We start from the raw sequence: 17,079 nt of genomic DNA on the forward strand, positions 1-17,079 counted from the left end.
TGAGGGACTCCATTGAGTCATGGTAGTGGGCCCCAAAGGAAGAAACACCCTGACAGAAATATTTTAAGCAGCCTCTCCCCCCCCCCGAAGGTAAACTGAGGCATTTAGGAAAAGGAAAAAACATGAATGTGCCTTTCAAAATAAAGGTTTTTAATTTGTGCCAAAGAAACAAAAACAATCCCACCCCATTCTTCATTTCCAATTGAAGCTTTCTGCTTTTTATTTTTAAAATATCACAGCGAAGTTACACATGTCTATGTATAATGCATAGATTTGACCTAATGTATTACTACTTGCAAAACATCAAAATTTAGTGACAAAGAAATACCTGACAGCGAGGCTGTCTTTGGCTGCCTTGATTGCTTGAATCTGTGATGCAATTGTAGAAAGAACTTCTATATCAATCCGATTGAATTCATCAAAACAACCCCATGCACCAGACTGCACCAATCCACAGAAAAATTTTCCCATCACCTAAAAGATATTTTCATAACTTTAAAATGCTGTATTTATTTTAAGAGCTTATGTCACCTTTTTTTCAGAAACAGGAGCAAAGGCAACTTACAATAAACATATAAAACAGCAAACATATCAACAAAAATCCAACATAAAACCAACAATCACACATTGCCATTCTCCATTTCAAATGCCTTCCCAAATAACTCTGTTTTGCTTTGCTACGTAAAAGTTACAAAGGAGGAAGCATTCCAAACAGCCTCGGGAAGGCTAGTCCACATTACAGAGGCAGCTATAGTTCCAGTTCCAGTGCAAAATGAGCCCCCTGTATGCAAATTAGCATTTAGGCATAAGTTGATGATACCTTTGGATGCATCTTCAAGGCAACCGTTAAATAATGAGCTACAGATAGGGTAAAAGACAGCAAATAAACTAAATGGTAATCGTGTGAACATACTAGAAAGTGTAAGATAAACGGAGTAATAAAAGAAGATCTTATAGAAGAATATAAATCATAACTGAATAAAAAATGGGTGTTCCGTGATTGCTTTTCCACCCGGGCAGACTCTCTGTTCAACTGGACTATCTGAGAATCTGCCAAATAATTTGTTGAGGGTTAAGGCATTATGTCTGGCCAAGAAGAAACCAACTTCGAAAGGCTGGAATAGTTAAGAATTTTAAATAATCTGGAACCACTAGAAAAGATGGGGAGCTCAGTCCCCAAGAAGAGGGTGCACATTTCCTTTTGGCATCATAACCTAATTCAAGATTGTCCCTTCGTTCTAAATCTGTATCTTACTCATAACTAAAGGGAGGTCCGAGGGAAAACTCGGTTAGGGAATCTGTAAGGTTGAAAGTCTTTCATCTACTGTCTTTGTCCAAGAAAATACAAAAGGGTCAAGCTCAGTCCACTTTAAAAGATCAGGAACAAAATCCTGGTCCAGTAGGAAAAATTTGTATTTCACCACAGTTTTCCATGCTGACAAGGAGATGGAACCAAGACCAGCTATAGTAAAAGCCCTAGATCAGGCAGCCACTGTTCTTAGCTGTTATAGGCTTCAATGCTATGAAGTGCCAACAGAAGGCTTGCTGATTTTCCTAAGGTCAAAGGTCCCACATGGGCAAACAGTCATGGGGGTTGTGGAAACGCAGTGAGGGAAGGGAGTTGAAACCCCTTTCCTCTCACTTTTATCAGTGGAGCTGTGCTGACAGAAGAGCAAAGAAGGGCTATTTCTTTCCCCTTCTTCCTCTTCACTGCACCCCTCCCCTCATCTGTATGGCTATTCATTCATGTGGATCATGCATCCCCAGCAATAATCGTTTCAGGGGTTGAAAGGGACTGTGGGGGTTGGAGACAGAAACTTTTATTTTGCCCCCAACTTCTCCCAAAACGGGAAGTGCATGCAATAAAATCATGAATAGTAAAGAGATATGACTGCAGTTTAAGACTTGGGGCTAAACAACTGAACAGTCCATCTAGAAATCGGCTGTGATCAACATTCTTCTTAATAATCACATATAGTGCAGTGGCCTGCATTCATACAAGGACAGAAACAATAGTTTAATCAAACCATATTTCTGCATTATATCCGAACTAAGCCATAATCAAAATTAGGAAGAAACTTGAGAAATTAAGCTTCAATATCTAACTCTTAAGTATCATTACAAGCACCCAGGATTAGGAACACTGGAAATAACATAGACAACAACTTCATATTATTAGCAAAATGACATTTCTTTAAATTAATTAAAAAAACATCCTGAAAATGAACAACTCTGGGATTTTGGGGTGGGTTTTGTTTTTTGTTTTTTTGCATCAGTCCTATCACCCACTGTGCAAGTACAAGGCTTTGCACAGTAATATTGGTCTGTCCTCTGACACCAACAGAGAGGACAGAAGATCTAGCCTAATAGAAGTAGGGAGGAATGCAAAGGAAATGTGATGGGTTGAGTTCTGCTTTATGGCCAGTGAGTGGATCAGTCTAGATACATACATCGGAATTCACTCTGAGTTGCACCACCAAAAGGCTGTTGTACTGTTGCAAGTAAAATACATCCATAAATTGGTTTTCCCAAGAAATACAATAGGTACCAGAGGTATTGAACTCACATTTAAAAAAAGAAGTTTAGTGGCATTAAAAAAGTAACCTCTTAAATTGCGTATCAAATAAACTATGCTTCATACCTTATCATCCAAACCTTCAGAACAGTTAAAGACCAGGCAGAGTTTTCCCAGGGCCTAAAGGAAAAAAAAATGCTGTTTTAGAGAAGAAGAAATGGCATATATTTAATGGGAAAAAGGAGTATTCAATAAGTATTAAGTATGGAGTAACCACAGTAAGTTCAGTTAGTGTGAACACGGGCCACTCAACCATGGACTGAAGTTGTTATTTTTATTATTAATCTTAACTATGGTTTTGCATGATGTGTAAATGCAGATATCCTGGCTGAATTCTGGTTTGTTCATTAGCACCATGCTCCTTGGCTACAGACCAGAGGTAATGACACCAGCATTTGTCAAGGCAAACTAGTATTTGAATGATCAAGCCGCATCCTAGTTTCACAAACTAACCATAGTTAAAATAAACTATGATTTTTGTGTTATGTCTGAACAGAGTCATAGTGGTTCTTCTCATCAATCTAAGGAGGAGACATAAGTCATTTATGCATGGGTACTTTCACTCATGTTCACCCCCTGCCCCCATCTGTCTTGGTTGTTCCTTGGAGTTATGCATGAGTTTTCCCTCCATTACAGATGACCTCACTGCCAGCCCTCACAAATCCCGGGGCTTCCCATCCCTCTATTAACCTGATTCTTCCATCTCCCCTGAGCTCAGCCTGCTTGAAATCCCCATGCATAAGGCAAAGCACAGGACACAGAAGCTTGGTTTCTCTCACAGCAAGCAGACAGCCAATTCCAAGCAGCATGTCAAGGATTCAAATGTTTCCTGCTTCCTCAGAGTTCTTTCTGAGCAGAAGGCTTTTAAAAATGAGGCTTGGATCCCCAACCCCACAGTTCCTTTCAAATACCTCAGTTTTTTGTTTTTGTTCTTAAAATGCCTTTTTTATGTGGCAGTTGGGTTTGGAGGAGGACTTTTCTCTCACTACAGCCAATTACAAAGCAGCATTTCAAGGGGTGGGGATTCAAATTCTTCCTGATTTGAGCTTGGAGACTGCTGGTGCATAGACTCCCAACAGGAAAGTGTGGGTTCATCAAGCAACGAACCTCAGGTAAAACTCCCATGCATAAATGACTCCCAGAAAAACATTTAAAGAGTCTGTAGTTATCTCATAACCAATAATTAATATAATAGTATGCATAATTGTATTCCAAATGTTTGTATACTAGACCAGGGGTCTCCAATGTGTTGCCCATGGGTGCCATGGTGCCTAACACTTTCTCTGGTGCCCACCGTTTTTAGAAAGAAGGTGAGGTCAGGTGCGGGTTTTGCCCAGGAGGGTTTCTGATTGGTCACTGGAGATCTGATTAGTTGATCAGGGTTTTTTAAAAACATTTTTGGCAGCAGTGGCCACCACAGCACAAAGACCTTTACTGCATGACTGAAGGTAAGCTGTGTGTGAGCAGGAACATACTTTTAAGCAATCTATTTATTTGAAAATGCATCCAGTTAAGCAGAGCTTTTGCCTGAAATGCTGAGATATTACTGCCAGAGTTATGTATAACCCCACTGTGATTGGCTCCACTCTTGTGGCAGTCATTACATTGTTGGCTCCACCTCCTGTGGCAGCCATTTTGTGGTTGCACCCATGACCCTCTGCCAGAATTCCAAAGGTGCCTGCAGGCTCCAAAAGGTTGGGGACCCCTGAACTAGACATTCCCACCAAATATTGATTTTATCCACTGTAAAGTGAAAGCATCTACAAAATGAATTTTCAACAAGGTAATAGATTTTATTTAATTGGAAAGGAGTCAAATACCAGCTATATGATTATTTATAAATATTTCATATAAAGTTGACATACGAAGATGATACGGGGTCCCTGACCAAATACTGTGTCCAAGTACAATTCTCGTATGCGAGTTTTCAACATTTGCTGAGCACTCTTCTGAATCTAACAAGCAACCCTTTCCAGACAACAGTAGCATCAATAAAAAATCTCACACTCCCTCCTCCTTAGCTGAATGTTGGCAATTCTAATATATGTAACCACATAGCTTTCAGCTCTAAATATTAAAACCAGGGTGGCTCTGTCTTACCTATCAACTGCCCAATGTGTTTTGTTATCATATAGTGACTGATCTTAATAATGTTTTCACTAGCAGTGAAATCTATTGAAGTAAATAGGCTTAGAATGGGCTAGAGACTGCTCTGTAAATCTGGTTTGATGCTTTGACTACCGGTGACATTGAACTTAATACTTACTTTTGATAGATCTTTGATAGTTTCTGTTTTTCCTGTACCAGCTGGACCAGCAGGACAGCCTCCCAGGTTCAACTGTAGAGCTCCAGTGAGGGTTAACCAGCATCGATCTGTGAGAGGGGTAATAACCAATCGCGAAGAGCAGCCCAAATATTCATAACCATAATCAAAGGATGCATAACCCTGAGTAACCCTACAAGGGCTAAGTTCATGCCATTCATAACGTAACTGCCTGAAATAAAAACACTTTTATATAACATTTTTGTAAACAAATTAGTCCTTTTAATGAAGCATTATACACACAGCTAACTTGATATGGATTGACTCAATAAAGGAAGCTACAGCTTTCAGTTTGGAAGATCTGAGAAAGGCTCTCAATGACAGGAAGTTTTGAAGGTCATTAATTCATAGGGTTGTTATGTCGGAAGCGACTTGATGGCACATAAACACAGAAACAGACATAAATCCATATCATAATAAAACTCAGTGTGAAAAACACTAAATATTGGGATATGTTATGAGATAAGGGGAAAGTTAACACTTCCCAAAAAGAATATTTAAATATAAAGAACATATCATGTTCTTAGACTTGAAAACAATCAAAGCAAGGCCTATTTCAATACCGTAAGATAGGAAGAACATTTAAATAGATGTTTACCACCTCCTATTCGATATTTTCCTTTTTCATTTATAGTATAATTTTCAATGGTACAATATACAATACAGAACATGAAAACCATGCTAAGTATTATAGTACTCCCTTACTTATATCCAAAATTATCATTATTAATAAACATAGCTTGTTCTGCAAAATTAATCTTAGAAGCTTGAAGGTGGTAGAGTTGTAGGTAGGCCAGGTGGGACCTGGGGATCCCCCAGAATTACAGCTCATCTCCAGGCTGCAGAGATCAGTACTCCTGGAGAAAATGGATGTTTTGGAGGGTGGACTCCATGGCATTGTACCCCACTGAGGTCCCTGTCCTTCCCAGGCTCCATCCCCCAATCACAAGGAGTTTCCCAGTCTGGATCTGGTAATCCTACCCCCCCCCCCATCCCCTGCTGGTGGCCAGGAGGGACCTAGCAACCCTACAGTGTTGCCTTAACCAGAGAACAAGGATGTTGGGGAGATTGCTGTGTTATGAATTTAAAATCAGCCTTGGGATGTCTATAGTTTGGACCCTAGTTATTTGTTATCTTGTTAATTTTAGGGGATGTTTGTGTCTACTGGGCATCACTATATAACATCTGCAAACTGCTTTATTAATGTTCCTTAATTATATCAGATCCTTTGAAATTGTGTATTTAATTAAAAGATTATTGTTTCACTGATAAGAAGTAAACATGATATTCTAGGTTTATGGTGTGTGTGCCGTCAAATCACAGATAACTTAAGGCAACCCTGTAGGGTTTTCAAGGCAGGAGATGTTCAGAGGGGGTTTGCCATTGCCTACCTCCATGTGGGCTGAGATAGTTTTGGGAGAACTGTGACTGACCCGAGGTCACCCAGCAGGCTGAGTAAGGCTTAAACTGCATGACTGTCAAGGATTATATGAAGACTATGTCACTAAGGATATAAAATGCCTGATTTTGTGTCACTTTGGAGAAGACGCTCATATACACTGGATTTGCATCCAGACTTCCTCTCTCTCCAGGTGCATCTGAAAGTTGAGATGGATTTGCAGTGTGAACATATTCTGTATGTTGTCTAAAGAGAAAACCAGCTCATTATTGAGCTCTGCAGCAGCCAGGGATGGCATGGCTGAGCCATCACGGTGCCTCCAAAGAGGATTTGCAGCCACTGCAGGGGAAAAAACCCTTTAAAAAATGCCAAAATTGGAAAAATAGCCCCATTGAAAACAGCGATGCTGCGCCAACAAAAAGCTGGCACAGAACTGCTGTTTTTGAAAGGGGTTAGGAGGCTGCCTACTGGCATTCCCGCCCCCCGGAACACCCCGGGAATGCCTCCCAGGATGCCAGCGTGAGCACTTGCACTGGCAGGACGTCGGCGGGAGGCCGAACCAGCATCCAAGGGCTGTGCTGCTGTGGCAGTCCTGGGGGGGTGGCTGCAAGTAGCATGGATGCCGGTGTAGGGGACTGGTCACCTCCTAAGCCCATTCGGCCCTCTGGCTCAGGAATGGGCTGTGAGATACCTAGCTTAGCAGAAAAGTAAAGTGCTGTGTGCAGCCCTTGTGTCATCCAATGATTTTCTCTCTTTGGTTGCAGGAATCCTTCAATATCAGGTTATCTTAGAATTCTGAGCTTTAACAGTGTGAAAGACAAGCTTCTTACAAGTAATGGCCTTATTCCAAGTAAAACAAAGAGGAATAATATTGTGAAATAGAAATGGAAATTTATGAATGCATAATAAATTTGCAAAAAATGTAAAAAGTAAAAAAGCATTATCAGGAGCAAATTATAGAAACAGTGTAAGGAAAGGCCAGAGTTTGAACTCAAAATATTAAATTTAGATTTCATACAGATGAATAAAAAAGAGGAAATGTGATCAAAGCAATTTGTTTTGGCTCATTTAAAATATTATTCTGAGTGTTATGTATGTTTATTTCAAAAGAAAGGTTTTAAAATAATATAATTTCAGCAGTTACAGGAATGTTCAGTTAGATATGCACCTTTTCCATTCAAAATCTTCACTTTTAAAGACCTGGTGTTCTATCATCGTAGTTAGTATATCCCTGCAGTGGATGAACAAAGTAACCAGTGCCTCCAATGTGGTTTGCTTGTGAAAGTGAAGACTCTCTGATGCTAACTCTGTAAATTGATCTAGAATGTAGATCACTTCATCACGGCTTGCAATCATCTCCGTCTTTGGATCAGAATTTTGAAAATTTGTTTCACATTGCTCCATAAACATTATTTGACTCTAAGAATGAAAAAAGTTTTGTTAGCAGCATTTGACAATTTGGACTCTGTCCGGAGACGGGGCTCCCTCCCCGCTCTCCGGACTTCACGGCCAGCTCAGCGGGGTCGGCACGTCCTCCCCGCCCCGGGGCCGTGAAGCCGGGTCGGCAGGGTCGGCATGTTCTCCTCGCCCCGGGGCCGCGCAGCCGGTTCAGCGGGGTTGGCGCGTCCTCCCCGCCCCCTGGGCCGCTCAACCCGCTCACCCGAGCAAGGGAGTCCTCCCCAGCCCTAGGCCACACAGCCGGCTCCCCGACGTTGCCCCAACCCACAGCCTTACCCCTGGCCCGTCCCTCCTCTCTTCCAGGGCCGCGCCGAGGACGGGGTCGACGGAGGCGCGCCAGCTCTCCCACAGCCGCAGGGCCAAGCCGCAGATTGGGCCCCAGCTGCCCCAGGGCGGCAGAGAGCCCTCGGGCCGGGACGGCCGCCCGAGCAGAGGGGGACCAGACCGCACGCCCGCGGATCCACGGGCGGGCCCGCATTCGGTCAAGCCGCGCCCCACGCCCACCCCTGCAGGGACGGGTAGAAGCAGCCGACCATAGAGACCGACTATTTGGGTGACTTCCGGGTGGTGGGAAGGGGGCAGGGCCTAAAGTGGAGCTTCGCTGGCTGAGAGGATAAAGGGGGGAGAGAGAGAGATGTTAGGGAGGATACTGAGGCCAGGAGTTGCAGGAGCTGCGGGCTCGTAGGCACACTGGCTGAATCGGGAGGAGAGACCAGCTCTGACTTTCCTTCCGACTGGTCTGAGGCGGAAGAAGTCGTCTCAAACCTCTCTTCCTCGCGGGCAGTGACCTCGGACCCTGGGGGAGGCACCCGCCCGCGTGACAGACTCCAAGTTAAATATTACTCAATATTTCTTCAATATTTATTGTTCTATATTTCCTCCACCTAGACTTTATTTTCTTTGGTAACTAGGAAGTTCACTATTGAACAGCATGTAGCAATATTTCCATGCATGTTCTTTTAGAAGAGTAAATCATACAATGTTGAAAAACACTATGTTACCAGGGAAGCTAAGTATTAGTTTGGCTGTTTGAAATTTTACATGGGGAGGGGGGCTGTGTGCTGCAGGATAGCCTGAAATACAGCAGGTGGGGGAGAGCAGGCAGGTTCGAACTCTGAAGACAAATGGGAGGAAGGAAAAGGAGAAATATGGGACTCTTCTAGAAAATCAATAATGAAAATGAGTAAGCATACTCAGCTACCAAACAGTGAGTCTTAGAAGGAAAGTATTCTAGTTTCATAGCCTTCATGTTGTTGGCAGGAAACAGGGGATCTTTCTGTACTAGTGTTCTTTAGCATTGCTGATACACTGGAAGTGGAATTAGAACTGTAATTCTACACAACACAACATAGTGCCATGTTCACCAAAACAAATCCTACAGTTTTTCTTGGCACAGAAACTGGACTATCTTCCAAAATATGTGCAATATTAGAATACAGGTGAACAAACCACCTGATTTTTCTTCCTCCCTGTTAGACCCCTTCAGGGTGGTCCTGCAATCTATTAAGAAAAATTGCGCATGAGAAGCCAAGTGACATACTTAAGGGGCTGAGATCACTCTTACTATGACTTGCCACAAATCTGGAAGTCTTTCATTATTGACCTGCATATAAGCACAGGAGGAAGAAAGAAGCAAATAAGTTCAAGGCTTCCTCTGGTTTGCAAGTAATGGCCATGCTCACAGTAGATTCTGCTTTCCCCATTCCACTCACAGAAACAGAAGGCAAGCATTAAAATAGGCCAAAAACTTCCTATCTCATACTTAAAGTTATCCCCCTTCCTCTAGCACCAAAAGCAAATGAAAGAAGTCGTAGGAGAATAAGTGCGCTATAATTTCATTGTGCAAAGAATTACTTGTGTTTGTCAATAGAGGATGTCTTTAATACAAACTCTAGTTAGGAGTGTCAATTTTTTTCCAAATTATTGTAATCAAGTTTTTACTATACTTAAAAGCATTTCTTACCACAAGTAGAATCACCTGTCCCGGATGAGTAAAAAACCATTCTTTCAATTCCATCTGACTCCATTCTTTAATTCCAAGAGATATAAATCTACACAAACATTACATGAATTAGAATTAAAATATGCAATCATAATACAGTTATCATAACCGACTCATTAGGCTCTCTTCCTAATTGATTATGAAGGAATGGATATTACAAGACACACAGAGCTGCCACTACTCATTGTTTCATTTCTCCAGTTTCCTCAGAACATATTAGGATATTATGGTGCTTCTCATTATCCTGCAGCAATATTTCTCCTGGTTCAGTTGTAATAATGGGCCAGCTATGGTTTCCTGAGAAAGAGGAAGTGCAAGAAGATACAAAGAGAAGAGGGAGCATGTAGGGGCTTGGGACTTAGCAGTGCCCACCCTCTTCTCCTCTGTGGACTGCAGGGGCCGCGCCAGTGGAGCCTCCTCGGCCTCAGACCATTCTGAGGGAGAGTCCAAATCAACATCTGTGCTGCGGGGCAGGAATCGCCTGCGTGCTCTGTGTGACCGCGCCTGGCCGCTTCCCCACGCTCCTGCCGGCGTCTGCCGGATCCAACGTCTCGTTCCTCCGTCCTCTCCCAGTTGGCGAGGTAGGTTGGTTTGCTTCCCCCGGGCCTGGCGACTCCCTGACCGGCGTTGGAGCCGTCTCGGTGCTCCCTGCCGCAACCTCCTAGAGGTGAAAGGAGCCTCTGTGGAAAGGGGCTGCTTCTGTTCCCGGACTGTTCTTTCCCTCCCCCCTTTCCCTTGGGTGGGTCGCCCTCCCCGCGGCTCGGAGGGTCGCTAATGTCTGAGCGGGGCCCAGCAGGGTCCGTCTCGTGACAGAGCACACAAGCCCGCAGCACATTTCTCTTTTTATAAACCATCTATCAGAAATATTGTATTGGCTTATGCCAATATAGAGTAACTACAATAGTCTTTACAAATGTTACCAGCAGTATGGGAACTGATTGGGTGGAAAGGTAGCATAAAAGTGTTTCAATAAAATAAATAAATAAGAAATTGACTTTAATGGACATAGAAGAGTGGAATTCTGCTTAAGATTGCACTTTTACTATCATCAGTTAGAAGCAGCACAAATAAAACATCAACACGCTATAACAATTAAAAACAACATTAATATTATAAAATAATTCAAAAAGAATACATAAATAAACAACACCAGAACTAGGGAGGAGGGCCAATAACAATTATTGTGGGTATGCCAAACAAAACAAAAAGTATTCACCCACCGGTAGAGGGAAAGAAATGAATCTTCCTGCAGAGGGAGCCCTTTCTGGGTTACCAATGCCACTTTTCTAGACTCAAATGGTGGAGGCAACCTAAACAGGGCCTCTGAATATGACTGAGGTAACGGAGAAGGAAGTCCTTAAGGTATGTTGGTCCCAGGCTGTACAAGGCTTTAAAGGTCAATATCAGCACCTTGAATTAGCTGATAAATTAGAATTTAGCTTTCAGCTGCCACATATAATGTTAAAAGCATTAATAATTTTTGTCATTTTCAGCCATCAATGGCATTCTGCAAATGATGTTGCCATGAATTTCAAAGTAATAGCCCACACTAGATACTGCAAAAGGAGTGCATACTGAATAACAGGCAAATGTTGTTTCCCACTGCAGTATACATCAAACTGCTAAATGGCATTGTGTTAGGACTTAGAAGATCCAGCAGAAAAACTTTTAAATATAATTTAAAGATTTAAGCACTGTAAAAAAAAGATGTAGATTCTTACCTCTTATTTTATAGACCAAAAGATATGTAACTTAAGAGATGTGAGATTAGATCTTCTGACATTTTGATTTTCACTTGAAAGTAACTGTGAGGGTCCTTGAATATAGCTGTGAAGACCACAGCTATGTTCAACCCCCCTTTGTTTTTCTTATCTACATCCTCTAAAAATAGTATTAGGTTTGAACAGGAAAAAAAATGCAAATACTCGTACATTTTCCCAATGAGGCAACAGCATCTTTGGGGGCAACACTCCTTGTGCTCTATCCCAGTTTGGGCCCCTTCATAGCTGCATTAAATTATAATTCAAAAGTTAGGCGATCCAATCAAAGATTATGCCATCTGCATTTTGACCCCAAGAAAACTGTAATAAACCATTTAAAAAAACCAAAATATTTTATGCTAATTTGTCATGTGACATTATTTACTTGAATCATTCATAGCAAATGTAAATTCTTACAAATATGTTCTTTAAATATCTTTTAACTAAACAGCTAAAGAATAAAATAATCCATAGCTATCAACAATAAGTCCAGCAACAGTCTATACTTACTTTTTTATCATATCACACATGGTACTTTCAATATTTCCTAGCCACTGCTCAACAGGACCTCTAACACGAACAGCTCTACAATACAGTATTTGAAAAGTTAGCACTTTAATTAAAATTAAAATTTAAATTTAACTAAAGATATTGTCGGCTTTCACGGTCAGAGTTCATTGGTTCTTGTAGGTTATCCGGGCTGTGTGACCGTGGTCTTGGTATTTTCTTTCCTGACGTTTCGCCAGCAGCTGTGGCAGGCATCTTCAGAGGAGTAACACTGAAGGACAGTGTCTCTCAGTGTCAAGTGTGTAGGAAGAGTAATATATAGTCAGAAAGGGGTTGGGTTTGAGCTGAATCATTGTCCTGCAAAAAGTATCAAAGGTAATGTACTAAGCATTGTCCTGTAAGTATCAAGATAATGTGCTAATGAGGGTGTGGTATGTTAATATGGAACCATTGTATCCTGAAGTGATCTGTTAATGTGTGAAATCCAAAGCTAATCTGCATGGCTATTGTGGACTGTAGTCTTTGTTAGTCTGGAGGTTTTCAGGACAGGAAGCCAAGCCTTATTCATTCTTAAACTCTCTTCTTTTCTGTTAAAGTTGTGCTGATGTTTATGAATTTCATTGGCTTCTCTGTGTAATCTGACAAAATAGTTGGTAGAATTGTCCAGTCTTTCAGTGTCTTGGAATAAGACCCTGTGTCCTGTTTGTGTCCATGTTCAGCCACTGCTGATTTCTCAGGTTGGCCAAGTCTGCAGTATCTTTCATGTTCTTTTATCCTTGTTTGTATGCTGCGTTTTGTGGTCCCGATGTAAACTTGTCCACAACTGCAAGGTATACGATATAATCCTGCAGAGGTGAGGGGGTCTCTTTTGTCAGATGCTACGATCAGCAAAAGACAAAAGATTCAGCTCAAACCCAACCCCTTTCTGACTATATATTACTCTTCCTACACACTTGACACTGAGAGACACTGTCCTTCAGTGTTACTCCTCTGAAGATGCCTGCCACAGCTGCTGGTGAAACGTCAGGAAAGAAAATACCAAGACCACGGTCACACAGCCCGGATAACCTACAAGAACCAGACTAAAGATACATTTAAAAAAAAAAAACAGACAGAACTACTATCCAGCTCCCTGTTCACTTTCAGGCTTTAAAAGGGTCCCTTTCCCCAATATTAAAATTCTCTTGGCCTAATAACTTTCTCCATGCATTTTACATTTAAAGCTGTTCAAAACTGTGCATTCTGAACAGCAGATGGAAATTTATAATTGATCCAAATAAGTTAGGCAAGCACATTTCACATGCATATCAAGATGTACACATAAAAAGCTTAAAATAAGTATTATATTTATATAAACAAAAATAAAAAATAAACCATGGTGAATTGCCTGAAAATCTTGTTCATACACCATGAGCAACACCTTAGAAAATTAAAATAACTATATACCATACTTTGGTACTAGAAGCATTTCCCCTTCGGCAGACTTGATCATTAAAACCACTGGAGGTCTCTGTTCTTGAGTGCGTATGCATAATTTCTTTATATTAGCAAAACATTTCACAAGGTGAGGCTGTATAACAAATGAGAATCAAAATAATATAATAAATATTAAGCCTGTAAGTATGCCTAAAATAAAAATGTACATTATATGTGATATATTACCTGCACTGCATCAGACGTTTTTCTTTCAGATAATATTTCAAGCAGTTCAGCATTACTGAGAAAATAAAATCTTGGGAAAACCATACGTTTAGCTTCAAGATAACCCTGTCCCAAAAATTTAAAAAATCAAATAACATTTAATTAAAACATATAAAGTGAAAATGACGCTATAATACGGTGATCTATACTTCCCAATTCCCAAATGTTTCTCTTGCCTGAATTCAGTTTTCACATTTATTTCCTGTTATCCCTCCTTTCTTTACTAGATCATCCCATTAGATTTTGCTCAAACTGATGTGAGACAAAAGGCAAAATGTTATTGGTATGAATGCTCTGCAGTTCAAATTAAAACCCAGTCTTACTCTGCCTCGTTGAAGGAACTACGAGCTAATTCATACAACTACACAGAAGCTCTGTAAAGGGTGGAGAGAGGGATCAATGGTGGCCTACTCATATAATCATCTGGGCATATGATAGCTACAGGAAAATCTTGTCTGTGTAGTTTCCTACTCACAGCAACATAGCAAGCGGATCACATATATTTGCTACCATGCACAGGATTTGGCACAGCAAAGCAAAGCAAACCCTTGCAAACATGTTTGTGATGGCACAACAAAAGTTAAATCTCAATTGTAATGTTTCAGTTTCAATTTTCAATTTCAAATACCTTTATTGGCATAGTACAATCTGCAGTATATAAAAGGATAAAAGTTAGAGTAAAATAAAATTAAAATAAATCATTCCTTAATGTTGTGATTCTACTTCCGACTAGATTCCTATCGGTTGACTACTATCGTCAAAAATTTTGCCACGTTTTTGGTCATCTCAGGATCCTTATCAGCTAATAGTTTGTAAAGCAATTGTAATGTCAAATCTTACACATAACTGGCTCTTCATAAAGTGAAGTAGCTGCAGGTGACACAAGGAAGATTTTTCTAATACTACATTAACCGAAGTGGTACCGAGAATATGCCTAAAATACCAGTAGGGAGCTGATTGTTTATTCCTCCTCCGGCTTGCTTACAATAAAGGTCCGCCAGTTAGATATATCTTATGATTAATGGATTTATAGATAGACAAACAGAGTAAAAACAAATGCTTCATCATGTAGCCAGCTAAACAATCCACTCATTCCACATCTGGGTGCATGCAAATAAGCATACGTACTGGCCTAAATTCAAACTCTACAGTGGCCACAGTCTCCTTCATGTAGCCCCCATCTTCACTGTTGCATCAGTTAGATCCTCCCTTCCCTGTCTTCAGGTTCACCTTCCTCCCTCTGCTACCAGCCAGCTGAGTAATTTGACAGTGGTCCTTTATGCATGGGTACTTTGACTCACATTCGCCCCCACACTGACTCGGTTGTTCCTTGGAGTTATGCATGAGTTTTCCATCCCTCAGAGTTGACCTCGCACTCACCCCACATTTTTCTCGGGTTTTCCCACTGCTGTTTTGCCATGGACTTAAAGTCTGCTCTGAGATCAACTTGGTCCAAATTGTGTGCATAAGGCATTCTGAGTTTCCCCCTCCTCCTCCTCCAGCCTAGGGCGTGGAGGAAGCAAGTGTTTGAATAATCAGGAAACAACTTGGCTGCACTTGCATGGGCTCCACTGAAATACATTACAGCACAAAAACAGTTGCAAAGAAAACACGGAATGGATTTTCCAATAAGGTCACTTGTCCCAGATAGACTACTCTGGCACTAAATTGACAGCCCCCAGAGTTGAATAATAGTCCTAGGGAACAGAATCGTGCTCTGGGACTAGAATGACATCCCCCAGAGTGGAATGACACCCTCTAGAAGTAGCAGAAGTGTTCTGGGACTGGAATGACAGCCCCAGAGAGGAATGATGGTGCACTCTGGGAGCTGTCAATCCAGTGCCAGAATAGTCTATCTGAGCCAAGTTCTCTCCCACAGTTTCCAGTGGGCAATCTTGTCATTCCTTTTAGTACATCCCTCTGCAGACTACAGCCAATTACAAAGCAGCATTTTTAAAGGGCAGGGCCACAGACGATCCAGATTTGTGCTGATCTTTCTGCAGCACAAAAACTTACTCCTGATACTCCAGGACTCTCTTCAGGGCAAACAACCACCATGCATAGGATTTTGAGAATTCAGATCAGAAAAGTGTGGGTCAAGGGAGCATTGAACCCAAGATAAAAAGTTTTTTTAGACCTTCCTGGAAGCCTTGGGGTTCTCCCCAAGTTTGTAGAAATATCCCCTTCCTCTGTACGTGGCCTCAGTCTCCAGACAGAAGTATCTGCAGGTGGGGCCAAGTTGAGAATTGCAAATACTAAGGATACACACAGAATATCCTGCTGCTGTGTTTGACTAGAATTTATTTACACACCTTCATAAGAAATGTTAATGAAGTCGTAGCCCAATTTACTCTCAATAATTTGATTTTCTGTGGGATTTAGGAACCATGCATGTTACCTCAAGAGATTTCTGTATTTTCTCCAGCTGAGCATTGTTGGTCTGCAACATTTCAAAAACTCCGACAGTTGTAGCTGCCCTAAGGGCATTTGGATTCTCTTCTGTACGCTTCATTATCTCTTTCCATTTATTATCCACTTGAGAAAAAAGATTAGCCTCTGCTGGAAGCTGCCTGTTTTCAAACCATAAATATTCTTAGGGAAATGTTCTAAAAGAGAATTCTAAATTTCAGATATACTGAATAGCAGTTGGATCCTACAAACCGTAAACATCAGGCAGAGTTGGAGGTTGATACCCTCCTCCTTCTTCCTCTACCAGCTTCCCTGTGACCCCTGAAAAGTAGACGCTGAGGGTCTGAGAATCTTCATGGAAAAAATGCCACATTGCATATGAGCAACAGTGAGAAAGGGGAATTAGGAGAAATTGCTCCTCTCAGATGACACTAAATTATTTAGGGTGGTTAAAACAAAAATGGACTGTGAAGAGCTTCAAAAGGATCTATTCAAACAGGAGGAATGGGCATTGAAATGGCAAATGAGATTCAATGTGAGCAAGTGTAAAGTGATGCATATTGGGGCAAAAAACCCAAATTCACATATACACTGATGGGATCTGCGCTGGCAGAGACAGACCAAGAAAAGGGTGGTAGTGGATCACTCGATGAAGACGTCACCCCAGTGTGCAGCTGCTATGAAAAAGGCAAATTCCATGCTAGCCATAATTGGACAAGGAACAGAGAATAAAACTGCTGCTATCATACTGCCCTTATACAAATCTATGGTGAGACCACACTTGGAATACTGTGCACAGTTCTGGTCACCACACCTAAAAAGGATATTGCAGAGCTTGAGAAGGTACAGAAAAGAGGGACTAAAATGATTAGGGGGCTGGAGCAACTGCCTGATGAGGAACGGTTAAAATGCTTAGGGCTGTTTAGCTTGGAAAGAAGGCAGTTA

General features: G+C 41.4%; 1 protein-coding gene across 1 annotated transcript in view; it reads right to left on the bottom strand.

Moving 5' to 3' along the window:
- DNAH14 (dynein axonemal heavy chain 14) overlaps positions 1-17,079 on the bottom strand; it is a 238,257-nt gene that overhangs the window by 166,439 nt on the left and 54,739 nt on the right. Inside the window, exons 18-26 of the mRNA XM_056853367.1 lie at positions 16,124-16,295; positions 13,687-13,791; positions 13,476-13,594; positions 12,028-12,102; positions 9,719-9,806; positions 7,466-7,716; positions 4,842-5,070; positions 2,642-2,695; positions 329-474 (exon numbers count right to left, since the gene is read on the bottom strand). Coding sequence (XP_056709345.1) covers positions 329-474; positions 2,642-2,695; positions 4,842-5,070; positions 7,466-7,716; positions 9,719-9,806; positions 12,028-12,102; positions 13,476-13,594; positions 13,687-13,791; positions 16,124-16,295 — 1,239 coding nt within the window. The remainder of the gene's footprint in view (positions 1-328; positions 475-2,641; positions 2,696-4,841; positions 5,071-7,465; positions 7,717-9,718; positions 9,807-12,027; positions 12,103-13,475; positions 13,595-13,686; positions 13,792-16,123; positions 16,296-17,079) is intronic.

The sequence above is a fragment of the Euleptes europaea genome, chromosome 7 (assembly GCF_029931775.1).
Source record: "Euleptes europaea isolate rEulEur1 chromosome 7, rEulEur1.hap1, whole genome shotgun sequence".
In the NCBI taxonomy this organism is placed as follows: domain Eukaryota; kingdom Metazoa; phylum Chordata; class Lepidosauria; order Squamata; family Sphaerodactylidae; genus Euleptes; species Euleptes europaea.